Genomic DNA, 15134 nt, shown 5'->3' on the forward strand with positions numbered 1-15134 from the left:
AGGGAGTTGATGACGGGGACTTTGAGTAAGGATGTTAAGAAAAGACTCGTAAAAACTTTGATATGGAGCGTAGCTATGTACGGTGCGGAAACGTGGTCATTGAAGCAGGAGGATAGACGTAGATTGGAGGCTTTTGAAATGTGGGTGTGGAGAAGAATGGAGAAGGTGAAATGGACAGAGAAGAAAACAAATGAGGAAGTACTTGGTATGGTGGGCGAAGAGAGGGGTTTGTTGGGAGCAATCCTATGGAGGCAGGAAAAGTGGATGAAGGGGGTGTTGACCGGCAGTGGGATGTTGAAGACTGTGATAGAGGGTAGAATGTTGGGCAAAAGAGGAAAGGGAAGGAACAGGATAGGGATGTTGGACGGGATGAAGGGAGGAAGAAAGTACTCAGAGATGAAGAGGGGCCTGATATAGAGTAGGATGATGGATTTTGTGTTTTGTTAGGAGTAATAAAATATTTGTTTGGTAGTTGTGCCCATCCAAAAACCTACCTTAACCGGTAGATTACCTTAAATATATATATATATATATATATATATATATATATATATATATATATATATATATATATATATATATATATATATCAAGACCTAACTACCAAATGGACATAAGTACCAATGAGTGTTTTGGGACTCCTAATAAAACACAATCCAGCAACCTACTCTACCTCAAGTCCTTCTACCATAAACACAGTAATCAACCCGAAGGTCGGTTTGGTAGGTGATGGTAGAGTTCACTCAGTAGTAAGCCCGACGGCGTGTGAAATTCACACATCAGGCTAGGGGGCTCAGTTCCTTTCCCTGTACCGGTTATGGTTTCCCATGAAGACCTGGTATCCGAATATAGCTTGGGTGGAGCTGCAGGTGCTCAGAGTGCCTTGCCCGGGAATCGAACCCGGACCACTCCGATCAGCAGTCCAACGCTCTACCCCGGTTACAGTTCAACGTACTACCGCGACTCATAATATATATATTCATCTTAACAACTAATGAGCTATGATCTGATGACATATATTCTTCTTTTTTTGCACTAATCAAATTAGTAAATGCATGCCAAATTCCGGCGTATTTTCATGCTCTAAGGTTGTTATCGTCAGAATCCTCGTGGTGATGAAAACCATTATTTATAACCGATTGATTTAGAAGAGTTTGATTCCGAATAAATATGACTTAATACGTTTATCATTTGTGAAGTGTTAAAGTTCATATCATATATGAAGTGAGCATCAATTCTAGAGCTGGACTACATAAAAATTACGAGCGTAAGGATGAAGTTTTATCCTCAGTGTTTATGAATTATTGCAAATAAAATGTAACTTTCCAGCTGTTTACGGTAATATCAGTAATACGAGTACGAGCTCGTAAAAGAATAATACGACCACGTTAATTACAAGGAACGCTGGGGTAGGTTGTTGTACGTGTAGGTATTCCATTAATCAGAACTTGAGTTATTTTGGAGACGTATTCTTTATAAATGTTTCAAGGTACACGTATGTGTATGTAGACGATTACTTTTAATCCCTTTGCTACCAATTATGTTTTCACTCCTTTCTCTTTTGACTTCACTCTCTCCTTCCCTGGTTAAATTATAATGAAAGAGTGTGAGCGAAGGTGATTAGGTTGACGATGTGCCATTTACAAGGCAATTTACTCTATTTACAGGTGCCATGGCGATAACTATGGGGCGTGTGCCCGTGATACTGGTGCTGTCCCTGCTGATCGTCCTTCCCAAGGCGTCTGTGGCCGCACCGCAGTCGAGCATGGCCATGCACCAGCAGCCAATTTGTCCATTGGAGTGCGATTGCGGCTTAGATGAAGGGGGTCGGCGAAGAGTTTCCTGCAGGAAGGGCGGAATGCGAGATCCTATTCCAGTATTGTTCATGCCGCCGGATGCAGAAGTCATCGTGATCGAGGCCCCTCCTGAGGGACCTTCCAATAACCTCACCATCGGACCAATATTCCAGGTTGGGATTCAACGATTGGCACTGACGTAGTTCGAATAATTCTTTATGGGCTGCTCCTTTGATAACAATTCTGCCAACGTCTGATTTGTGCCAGTTTTTTAGGCATGAAATTTTATAAAGCATTCTCCTCAAAAATATCCTCTCAATGAATCCCATCCTTGAGTGCCCAGTTATTTTAGCCAGCCATTTTTGTTTTCCTTGTTTTTCTCCCTTGAAAAAGACAATCGTCCCCTTAAGGGTGTCTCCTTAATGGCACGACTCTCACATGTTAGCTGTAATTATTAAGTGACTTATATTCTAAAAACATTTTGATGCATCTTTTGCTTTGAGATCTATAGAATCTAAAAAACCTATGGTCCCGCTATTCTTTTATCCTATATATTTGTATCATCGTTGCTATTTCCTCACCAAATCAGTCTTAAGATTTTGCATGTCGATTTCCTCTTTAATGAGGACATTAAAATGCAGGTCCTTCTCCTTCCTCTTCTGTTTCATTTCCTTGAAATAACTCCTTCCATTCCAATACTCGCATACCTCTTTATTCAGTAAAGTTTCAAAGGCCTGCCAGATGGCTTGTTGGGATGCAGCTGTCTTTGGTATGCTTTGCTGAAACTTTGTCCGGCTGCAAGTGATTATACTCCGATGGATTATCCTTTCAAGTTAAATTTAGCCCTTTAATCCTTCGTGGTGTTATTAAAGCTTTCTAGGATTTCTGTTATCAGAAATAGAAAAAAACAAGACATGCAGTCCTTGTTAGCAGTTTATTTTCTTTTTGCAGCACGAATTTCTTATATAGATCCGGCTATAAGCTGATTAGGAAACGATTTTCATGAACTGGCGAAAATTTTATCCACGTCAAGAATTCGGAAATTCAGAGTAAACTTTCGGCGTAAAACATTATTCAAATCTTGCGCTAAATCCACGACTAAAATTTGTTAAATTTCAATATTTAATAATATCTTTCTAGGTTTTTAATCAGAGAAATGAAATGCTCAGTCGCCATTCATTTCCTTCATTGATTTGAAGAAAGCCAGTGTAAAGTATATTAAAAAATAAAGGGGTGTGGGAAAAGACAATAAGGCCATACGAGCCTGAAACTAGAGCATCACAAACGGGAACAAATTGAAAAATTTTTCTGCCAAAGACGCTGCATCAGCAGTGATGGAAGAGGTGCTCCACCATAAGCAGCGTTCGTATGCTGCACTGAGTGAATATTTTTTTAATCCATGTTAAAATCATGCGTTGTGATTTCCTTGACAAGAGCTGATCTTTTGATCTTTTCATATCGAGGAAGGTGGGTTTTGGCATTCCTTTTGAAAAGCAATCAGGGAGGTGTTGAAAACGAAGATAGTCTAATTTTATTAGAGGGTGCAGAGCATTCATTGATTGCTGTGGAATTGTGACACTAACTTTGGACGCGGCACGTTTGATGTGTTTATTTCAGGATTTTCTTGTTTCTAACGTGACCGAAAGCCTCCCTTGCGATTTATTTACGATCCAGTTGACATGCGACTCCTTTTCAAATAGAGTTGCTAATTAAGGTAGAATTTACTGATATTTAAAAAAATCTGTGGTGAGTCTACGTGTATCTCTTATGTCGTCCTCATCTCTTTGTTGCAGTAAGGATTCAGTCATCCTATAGGCTTCTGCAGATTGGATATATTCTCAGAGTATTTTTCTTCAGTTGCTCTCGAGCTAATTACGTCTCATTTTCACTTTTATTGCCAATTCAAATAGTGTAAGTAGGTCACCATAATAATCTCCTGAAGCGATAAGAAAAACCTTTTATTATGGCTGAGAATTAGCTTTGATTAGAACTCATTCCTTTGTGAGCCATACATTTTGATTTGCATAACTTGTCAAATAAATTTTATCCACTAAGAGATATTTTCCAGTGCAAAAGAAGAAAAATAGAAAAAGGAGGTGCGTGAACGAATCAAAGCAGACGTAAAAGCAAAGCAATATGAAGGCGTGGGAAGAGTTGAGTGGAAAACGAGTGTTGGGTTGGGACTTACGTTAAATCAGCCAACTTAGGTATGGTGAAATTAGATTACTTCATCTATCCCAAAAGGAAAGTATATACATTTTTAGTAATAGAAAGAAACGTTTATTTTCAATACTTGATGCATCGTTTGAAAACTTGAAAACTCTACTTTTTCTCGACATGATATTCATTTCAGTTAATGCATTGTTTTAGGCACCGAGGTAGTTTTTGTCTGCCCATGTCATACCTGTTCGCCGCCATGTCGTTGAGGAAGCGTTGGACCTCACCTTTCACCTCGTCATCGTCGCTGAAGGGCCTTCCGGCCAAATGCTCTTTCAACTTGGGAAACAAGTGGTAGTCACTGGGTGTCAAGTCCGGACTATAGGGTGGATGGGTGATGATGTCCCATCCGAAATGTTGATGCGTGTCGTAGAATGATGATGGCGAAGATTCACGGGCTGCAATTCTGCCGTGTCTCATAAATTACATTCTCTTTCGCGTACGATATACTGCATTTTTACTAGTATTCCTCATCGTACATATCGTGGCACACTCACCGACCTTAGATCGCACCTATCCAATGACGAGATCGATTATTTTGTGGCAACAACTAGAATCCAGGGAAATCATAGAGTTTATTGCGTAAAATACACGGAAGAATTAAAGTAGAATTGATTCTCGGGTTTTGTAACACTTCTTCCAAATAAAACACAAAGTTTTCATTATCTATCAATATCGAAACAAAATTGGGAGTATTTTGGTCTTATTAGATTCTCAAGTGTCTTTGAAGCCTTCCTTTGGCTCAAAGGCTTGAAGGTTTAGTAATGTAGTGCCAATATAACCTCCTTTCTTTTCCCTGATGTGACATTCATTACCCGAAGTTTCGTAACCATACTACGAGTATTTAATATTGTTTAATACTAACGACAGATATCAAAGGAAAGGTCAGTTTAATAGGCTAGGGTGGATTTCACATAGTATTATTTGAACGGCGTGCGTATTTCATACGTCTGAGTAGGAGGGACAGTTCCTTTTCCTGTGTCTCCCATGGTTTCCCAGGAATACCTGATATCCGAAAAATCACGCAGATTGGGGAAATCTGAGGACACTCAGAGGTGTCATCCAGAACGGAACCGGAACCCTCTAGTCCAGCGCTATATCCACTTGACTACCGCGTCGCCTTAGTATTATTTGCGTTCATTTAAATATTAATCTATTAATGGTATTAATTATATGTTGCCTTTTCGAAATTACTTATCATTTTCCTTCTGTCATATCATAAGAAGGCTACAGAAGCCCTTCTGTCCAAAGCCTTCCGAATTCAGACCTTGGGAAGGTTGGAAAGGCACTTGAGAAAAAAAATAAGATTCAAACTCTTACTTGCTGTTGTTCGATAGATCTAGTTGGTGAGATGATGACCCAATATATTAACCGCGTTTAAAAGACATTGAATCCTATCAGTGATTTAAAAAAATATTTGTGGTTCACCGTAATTTAAAATGAATTGTCCCGCAATTTTTAAGTGTTGGTTCTATGACTCGATGCGTATTCTGCTAATGGTTACCTTTAGGAAAAACTCGGTATTTCATCGGTTATTTATACTTAATTTTATTTGTAATTCATTTGGACTACTTCATAAATGTGTTTTATTGTACTTAGAATTTGATAACATTAATGCTCTAAAATATCATACGGGCATTACTGCGAGACTCGTATAATAGAAATATGAAACGTTAACTATGACTTTTCACGAATTTAATCTAACTTATGTGTTCCTCATTTCAGATGGTATGAAATCCTCTGGTATAAATTCTTTACAAACTTACATTCCTGTTTCATTTTTAATAGAGCACATTGTGGATTAAGTATATAAAAGATGTGCTTATAATTTATTACCAATGTCTCTGGTTTAATAGATTCAAATCATAGGTCAAGAAGAAAATATTTGTATCTTCTTGTCCTCTAAAATTACAAGGGTTAGTTAATAATTTGAAACAAGGTGAAAGAGTATCTTATTTTTAACGTCGATTACTCATAAGTCTCCTCTCATGATCACTTTTATCAACTTTTTATCCATGTTGAACTTATATGACTGATGAAATATGAAACTTATGAAAAACCTACATTTATTCTAAATATTCATGTTCTAAGAATCTCTACAGATGTTGACTACTTATCCGGTAATGTCATCAAAACGTTCATACATACGGTCGAAAGGCCTTGGGTGGGCACATTGACAACGAAAAATTCTCACCGAAAAGTTAAATCTCCCCTCATGCTCCCGAAAAGTCAGCAAGGATTTTAATTCTTTGTGGATTCAAGCATGCCATGGCATAATGAAGATTAGATATCTTACCAGTCTGCCTATGAGGAGAGTTTGAAATCCTATTAAAAGTGTGGCGATCATATTAGTTCAGTTAGGCATTTATCTTCCTTCACTCAGATAGAAATGTCTTTATAACTTTCTTCTTATCAGATTTCTTATCTCGGTTCTGTTAACATAACGAGTGAAAATATTTTCAAAGCACTTCATTGCGTTGGCATATGCATCTTTTTCAATAAATTAATCGTTTCCCATCAAACACCTTTTTGGAGACAGAAATACAAAAGGAATCATCTTTTAAAATATGATCTACTTATAAATGTGATGAAACGCTCATTCACTCCCATGGTGACCTTCCAGGTCACGTGAATGATGAAGCTAGATTCATTTTGTGCGCTTGTCGCTGATTGTCCAGGTACAATGACTGCTCAATTAACTCATTATAATCATTGCACGTATATAATGGAGAACTGGATTGGTAACCAACGCAGATAGTTATCACTTGGGACCGTATGCTCTCAGTGATGGGATCACATTCTTTACAGTGAGAGACTAGAAACGCACCGTTCAATACATTCGTATTCTATCATGACAGGTGGTAGAGAGTCATTTGTCACTCATTTGTTATTACATAAATGCAAGTAAATTACTAATGATAATGTATACATATTACCTTACTGGCAAATAAGTCATGGCTGAGATGTCTCTCCCGTCTCCATGGAGCTCAGATGTAGATCGATTCAATATTTTAGAGATTCTTACATCGATTGGGTTGCACCGATTAAGTATCCGAAGTGCATTAAAAAAACCCTAAGGACCACCAGATGCCACCAGATTCTAAGCATATATTTTTGTTCCTTGACTTACGTGCCGTACGCTTTAAATGGATGTACATATTTAATGCAGCAATTTCTCAGAGTGCACAAATCATTCGCCTTGATCCCAGTCAAGACGAATGATTTTTACCCTCTGAATTTGTTGAATTGTGATGCACACTTAGCGGATGACTCCGTTAAAAGTAACTGTTGCGGTATTTACCACTACAGTTTTTTTGGAATTTGGATATATTTAAATTCCTCGAGATCTTTTATGAAGTTGGTTGCTTTTGAGCAATTTAATTGGCTATCTACTCTGCATTTTTCAGGTGCTTAATGCTGTTTTTATTTCCAAAAATTATTATGTTATAAATATATTGTCAGTGTCTTTCGGTGTTCTAAAATTCAGTTCAAACTTTCGATATTCTAAATTACTTCTGTTGATAAAAGATTTAAAAGAAGGTAAAATCTTGACAATAATGGTGTATTTATGGCATGCTCATTATTTTAAACATATGAAAACGCATGCGTTTATTATTCCGTTAGGTATTAGGCACTTGGTGGAGGTTTAATTAAGACTAAAATAATTACAGTTCCAGCGCATGTATCATTTTAAGCGATGTGATAAGTGTCCTTGAAACGATTCGAAAAAGCTATGAATGAATGATTAAGATTTAAAAATAAAATTTACTGCTGAAGTGAAGAAAGTGCTGAAATATTCCTGTGAAAAAAGGACAGAAGAATTTTTTTGATTTTTTCAAGAGCTCTTCATTTCAAGTAAAGCGATAAGTATCTCTATTTTGTTGTCCGTAGAGCAATTATTGACCCTCTAAGAAAGTAGTAGTCAACAAGTAGAATTGTTCTGTTTGTTCTTCCATTGCTTAGTAGATTAGTATACCGCATTGTGTATATCATTAAACTAGCTGGATGTTTTACTTTGTTTGAAGTTTATTGTAATGGATCGCGTTAATTTTATTCAATTTTGAAAATGAAAACCCTCTTTTCATGGCTCTCACAAAAGTTTCTTTTGAAAACCATTTTTAAATAATGCCAAGTATTTTGCTGCAATAGAGGTATTTTAAATATGGATCTGTTTAACCGGAAAGAGTGTAAATAAACCAGAGTATTCGTGGGGCCTTCGACGGGTAAAAACTAATAGCCGAAATAAAAAAGAAAAAAATAGTTCTTCATGAAACCTGTGATTTTTTTATGTTATGGACTAAGTTAAATTAAGAGAAAAAAAGAATCTCCAATATCTCTGCCGCTTGTATTACTTTAAGGAAATCACAAATTCGGGGTTGTGAGATGAAACTCAAGTTTTCAAACCTAAGACGGAGTCAATTTAACCAGCCGTAGCTCATGCTTTGCCCCAACCACCTTATGATTACACCCCACAATATATAAAGCTAAGAAGATTCAATTCTACGATACCACAAAAAGGGATAGATATTGAAACGAAAGATGAATTAATGAATTCGAATGCGGAATACAGAAAATGAGAGACATTTGTGGTGAGTGTCCTCGTGATTAATGTTTTCTTCCCACCGATACTAAAGCATTCAAATGGGAACCGCATCACCAAATGGCAAGACACGGTAACCTTGACGATTGGAATAATATTCCTTCCTGGAAATCATCCTGAAATTCAATAACTTCCTGTAGGCATTATATCGTGGACTCTCTTACGTTGGCAGATTATTAAACTTCTTGTTCCAGATTTCGATATTTAAATTATTGTTTATGTTCTAATTGTACTAAATATAATGTGAGAGCAATCTTTGGCTAGTTAAAAATTTGATCAAATTTGAGATACCCTGACAGCTTATCTATTCTTTTTAATTAAATCTGTTCAGAACTATTGTGCAAATTATACTATGAAGTTTTTCGCAAAACTGATGTTTTCAGTAAAAGGTTAAATAAATGTGCAGGATGTTATTATCAATTCCATCTTTCTCATTGCTATGCCTGTACCAGTAGTTTCGGTGATTCGCCAGATGATATCGATTCAACTTAATTTGACACGTAGTACCTCCGAGAACAATTGTACGTCAGGTGTCATTTTTTCCGAAAGGTGAACGCAATTCCCTAGCAATGTGCAAACTGGGGCACCTATATCAATTCAATAGCCAAAGAGATGGTGTGCACCATGACGCCACCAGAACGATGCACAGCGTAAATTCCGTTTACTTCTTTCAGGAAGTCACGTTTTTCGATTCCCAAGGATCATAAAAAAGATCAGGTGGCTTCTCTGACCCTATCCCTGCCCATCCTCTGTCAAAGTACCGCCATGGCCAGTGCAATGGATGAAGGATAGGTGGCTGTGTTTTATTTCGCTCTTGATGCGCAACAGAGAAGGAAGGCATAATCGGGTCCATTGCGCGGTATTCGATTGAACAGTAAGGACTCAATTCCCATAAATTTGTTAACTATTAAGTGTGACGCATTAATTAGATGTTAATTGATTTATTAAATTAAACTTAATTTAATGACACAACACTGCTCGAACAAAATGAACGCGAAAAACCTTCGCATTTTCAGTGAAGTCGTGTCAAGAAGGTTTCCTAGTGATTTCAAGCTAGTATTTTGCATACTCTACACTTCGGTTCATTCTAGAATAAAAGAATTGTATGCTGAAGTAACCAATTAAGGTAAACTCTTTTGACCTTCTAAAATAGTGGAATTTTGTGTTATTTACATAAAGTAATGTGGTAATTTATTATTATTCCAATTTTTTTTATGTCAGAACTAGTGCAGTCATTAAAAAGTCCATAAGAGTATTGTGTATCTCTAAAGATTAAGATTTTATGTTTGAAATTTCGAATTATTTAATACAAATTGATCTTAAGCAATATCGTTGAAATTATAATTAATCATTGCAAAAAGGTGCACCCATTTTCACCCATTCCTTTCTTGTACCTCGTGCATATCACCATCGATTAATATTTCGAACATTTTTCTTCTGACATAGATATTTCACTAATAAATTTCGCCATTATCACAACCACTGATGTTCGTTGAGAGCTTATGTGTTGTATATATGTATGCATGAATGGTGGAATGTGATGCTATTTTTCTTCCAGGAAATTAAATCCAAAGCGTCAGTATCTTTTATCTCTCAGTACCTCTCCCTACTTTGACTTTTTCATCATCTTCGAGACAAAGGATTTCCAAATCCGATACGATAGCAAGCGCAAGGACGATTTCTTTTTATTGAGCTCCATCAATTCACACCATCTGTGGGCATTCGTTCCATATGCTCCCATGTGGAACTGGGTTTGGTTCATTTTTTGCATGCATTGCGTCGGGAATTTTATGATTATAATGCGGTTCTTCGATGGATACGCTTTTATGCTTACAAGTTGGACACATACAAACATGAAGATTTGTCTTGTACGGATGTAATAGGAAAATTTATGCCGTCCCGCTGCATGTGCGCACTATATTTAAGAAAGTTCATTAAAGAGAAAATGAAGTAAAAGTGTCTCTTTAGAGATTTAGAAGAGTTCATACTTTCAAATTTGATACCAATAAATATTTGATGCACAGCATAAATTATTACCAGAGAAGATGACCGAAAAGACTTCATGGCATGGATTATTACATCTTATGAATAAAATCGCATTCTTATGTGAAAAATATAGCCTAGGTTTTTCTAACTATAATTGAGCCTTTAGGTTATTTCCAGTCTCACAGAATGTGAATGATTGAAGTTATTGAAGAGGGCACGGTGCTTTATTTGTAAATTCTGATCGAATTATGGCGATTGAGTATCACTGAGAAGCCAGCGTGGAATATGTCTGCGCTTATGTATTTTGTTCCCCTCCTTAGAAGCTTAGAATCGAGGAAAAAGTCAACGACCAGTAATAAGATGATATTTTCATTCTTTCAATAAAACTCAGGTTTTTTTTAGATATTCTGTAATCTTATTTGTTGACATGGGGGACATAAATGCCAACCTCCATTTAGATGGATTATGTGATTTCATTGAATGGACAAATCTGTGATCAGCTTCGCTCTTTAATAAGTGGTTTTATGCGTGTATTTTTGTGTCCTGCAAAGCACCTTGCAACAAGTATATACGTTCTGTGAATTTGTACCTGACTTGATTCTTTAATTAAACGACCTAATCCCAAATTCTTACTGAATGATACTTAATCATTAACGATTAGATGTATATATTCTTTTCCAGGTTCACTGGATACCGAATTTCACGTAGAAGTTTTCGTTTCTGTATGTTCTAATTTTTTTAAAATAAAAAATGTCATGCCTATTTACTTCTCAGTAGATAAATGCTCGTGTTTCGGTAAACGTGTGATGTTAATGCAGGGTAACATGTCTTTTTTTTATAATTATACCTTATATTTTCACACTAAGCGTGGGAGGCCTCAGACTGAGATACATAGTTATTCTTCTAAATCATTAATACGTATTATTACGTCGATATTTAACTGTTATACGCTATCAAAAATGTGACTTAAAAATTATATCCTCGTGGGGACTTAAAAATATACTTATTGTGTTTCTTTCCGCGAGAGTGCAAACATTTTGGAAGGTCCGTATAAGTTTAAGGTTGAATTTTGGAAGACTAAGCGTTTGAGATAGTATATTCCAATTGGCCAGAGTTGAACCGTAAAATCGCCGCATTCGTGCCAAAGTTTGTTTCCCGAAATGCTAATCCAACCGTTTCTCCATGCCTCATTTGTGTGCGAAGCTCGATGAAGCGCATTTCGGGTAGCCTACATCCACTGCGAAACTTCATCTCTTTAATTCCCGAGGCCACATTAGAGAACATCGATGGTGAAAATTTCCCCCGAAATCCCTGAAGGGGATTCTGCAACTGTCATCGCGAAGTTTGTTACTAAATGATTATGGGGAATTTTCGGCTTGTTGCGACCCTCACCTCTAGATGCGGATGTATCCTTATAGCCTATGCGTCATCAATGAACCTCGTTGAAAGAGAGAGCGAGCCTGCTTCTCGATAGATGTTAATTACCCTTTAACATAACTAGGCAAAGGAAAAGTGGAGCGATATTCTGGCGAACGAGGATCTACATTGATACTCTACTTTAACCACTTCGTGGTATCTCAGTAAACACTTACTAAAGATATTTACGCCATGCCACGGATCATTTTACTGATCGTTCCACGGATGAAAAGGCCTGAATCCATTTAGATGGGATTTGCGCTAGAGCTCGTTGAGTGGGCGGTGATACGAGTAATGCAAACTGGCTTAGAACTCTCGAGAATTTCTTGCATGGCCACTTATGCAGTTACAATAAACCGTGCGGAAGGTCTTCTCAAAGGTATTAGCTGCATTTGAATGAAACAATTATTTTACTATATTTCCATTAGCATTCTTAATCTGTAATGTTTATAGATAATTCTACATTTAAATAATTACTTTTTGCTTTACCGCAACGTTGAAGACGAAGAAGTTACTCGCCCACATAATTCATTACTTTTTTGTAGCCATTATCAAATAACGGTGCGCCTAATACTAATATCAGGGAAAGGATATATTGACATTAGATAAATCCATATCATGTGACTAAGTGATTTCAGCACACCTATTTGTTTTTAAATTGTAAAATATTAAGAGCTGAAACAAGTAAATTACACATATATATTTTAATTAACACAACCATGTACACCATGCCCGTTGTTCTTGGCCCACCATTCATTATATTGGATTTATCTTGAGATTTAATTTATCTTGGATTTATTTTATTGTATAATAATAATACTATTCAGTTATTTAATCAAAAAACATATAATAGAGTGCCAGCGTATAGAACTTACCTACAGCCGTGAAACAATAGGAGAAAGAAAAGGCCTAGGCTTAAAACTTAAAAAAAATTACCGCCTAGGCTATTTCCGTTGAAAAGGGCATTTATTATTTAATATAGCGTTTTTCCATTTAATAGGGTAATGAAAATGATAATATATCATCTAAAAATAATATTGAAATTGCTTGTTATTTAGGGTCCATTGCTGCGCGATCGAGTGTTTTGGTTTATATTTTTTAAATCCAGAATGCTTCAGGGCGTGTTTCGCTGTATAAAATAACCTAGGTCAGAAAAAATTATTAGTATCGGTATAACTCATAGTCGCTTTTGCTAATTGGGCACCATTGTGCGAATGAAATATATTAATAAACATGTAAATGAAACACACAGAAACAAAAGCTGACTAATATAATGTAATTTTTTTTCTTATTTCTTGCAATATTGTTCTACTCTTGAATCACGTTTTCAATATTCTAATAAATTCTACTACTCTTATTTTTAATATATTTAAATGGGTTACTACCATAGCTTTGCTTTCACAATCGATACACTCACACACACACACATACCTGTTTATGTGTGTGTGTGCGTGTGTGTACATAATATACGTGTGCACCTTCCAAAAAAATATAAATTACTCCTAACTTTTGACTCCTAGCTAGAATGATGAATAAAATAGTCATTTTCGTTATCTTTACTAGAAAGTTCAAGTTAATAAATTGTAAGAAGTTAAGAAGAAAAATATATGAACTTGATTTAAAAAAATCCCAAGGATGAAATTTTCAATTATTATGTTAAAAGTGAAACTAGAAAGCGGCACTTAAGATGTTCTGCTGAATTAGCACAAACAATTTTTATCCATAGTTTTATTTTCACGACAAAATAATAGCAAGGTAAAATAACATGTTCATGCGAATTTATGAATTCCTGTTTAAGAAATTAATTTTTATTTTCTTGGAAAATATATATTTTTTAATAAGTTTCTGTAGTAGTCATCACATTCGATGTTAAAACCTTGGGCTTGCTATTTCTAGGTCTTTCTTTTCATATGTATTTCCAATTTCCTCTTCACTAATTTCGAAACTTTTTCCACTACAGGCATTCCCTCGCCTGGAGGAATTGCGGGTGGTCGGTTCTGGTGTCCCAGCCATTGGGAGACACTCCTTCTGGGGTGTGCCTGCTCTCCGATCCCTTGATCTCTCCGGCAACAGACTGACCACATTGCTGGACCACCACTTCGTCGGCCTGGCTGACCTGAGGCACCTGCGCCTTGATAACAACCGTATAGAAAGCGCCCCATCTGCCTCCTTCCGCCACCTTCATGAGCTTAAAACACTCTCCCTTGCAAATAATCGGCTGAAGGAGTTGGTCCCGAGACTCTTCTTCCGACTTGGCAAACTACGAAACCTTGACCTCAGCCACAATGCGTTGGGAAACCTTGAGCCGGAGGTAGGTCCATTTTTTGTCTCAGATTGCAGCTTTCAGCCATATGTAGTAAATACAGACTTGTGTGCACATTGGAATTGTCTCACCGTTTAAAATTATATTGATTCACGTCAATGATGATTTATAGATTTTGTAACATGGCATCAGCTTCTTTAATGCTAGCATAGAAGTTCGCCACCTGAGAATTGAACCAGTTGACAACGTCTGACTTGAGTTCCTTGTTTTCCTCAAGTAGTTGTCTTCCAAGTCTTGTTTCGGGTGCAAGAAGAGGGAAGAGTCTCTAGGTCGAAGGTCCGTCTTGTCGATAGCGCTCCAAAAACGCTCGTCCACTCAATATTCTTTGCATTTCGTGCTGGTCGGTAAGCATGTTCGGTACCCACCAATTTGTGGTATCCCAGCTTTTCCGAAACAATCGTGTGAATAGCGGTTCAACAGATGGCGCCATATGCGTACAAATGAATTTTGACCCCTCAATGTATAAAACGTGGTCGTTGCTTACCGAATATGTCTCGTATTTTAATCTATCTTAAACATATCCGAATCTCTTTATACTGTTATTTGGTCCCATGATACATTCGCATGGACTTAATCTTCCTTTTATAGTTAATCCACCCCTGCTAACATTATTATGTGTGTAGTATTATTTAGCGAAAGTAATTTTGGATAAAGAAAAAAAATACCCTTTACCTGTTAGATAACCTTGCATATAAGATACCTTCACGTCGAGAAAAGTACTTCCTAAAGGGAAACGTAAACTAATCGAAACAAAATTTTAATACAAAAGGTCTGCGTGACGAATTTGTTACACGAA

General features: G+C 36.7%; 1 protein-coding gene across 1 annotated transcript in view; it reads left to right on the forward strand.

The window, feature by feature from the left end:
• LOC139689615 (carboxypeptidase N subunit 2-like) overlaps positions 1-15134 on the forward strand; it is a 545189-nt gene that overhangs the window by 510319 nt on the left and 19736 nt on the right. Inside the window, exons 2-3 of the mRNA XM_071586786.1 lie at positions 1668-1969; positions 13976-14326. Coding sequence (XP_071442887.1) covers positions 1668-1969; positions 13976-14326 — 653 coding nt within the window. The remainder of the gene's footprint in view (positions 1-1667; positions 1970-13975; positions 14327-15134) is intronic.

The sequence above is a fragment of the Hetaerina americana genome, unplaced genomic scaffold, assembly GCF_022747635.1.
Source record: "Hetaerina americana unplaced genomic scaffold, ioHetAmer1.1.p SCAF_26, whole genome shotgun sequence".
NCBI classification, from domain to species: domain Eukaryota; kingdom Metazoa; phylum Arthropoda; class Insecta; order Odonata; family Calopterygidae; genus Hetaerina; species Hetaerina americana.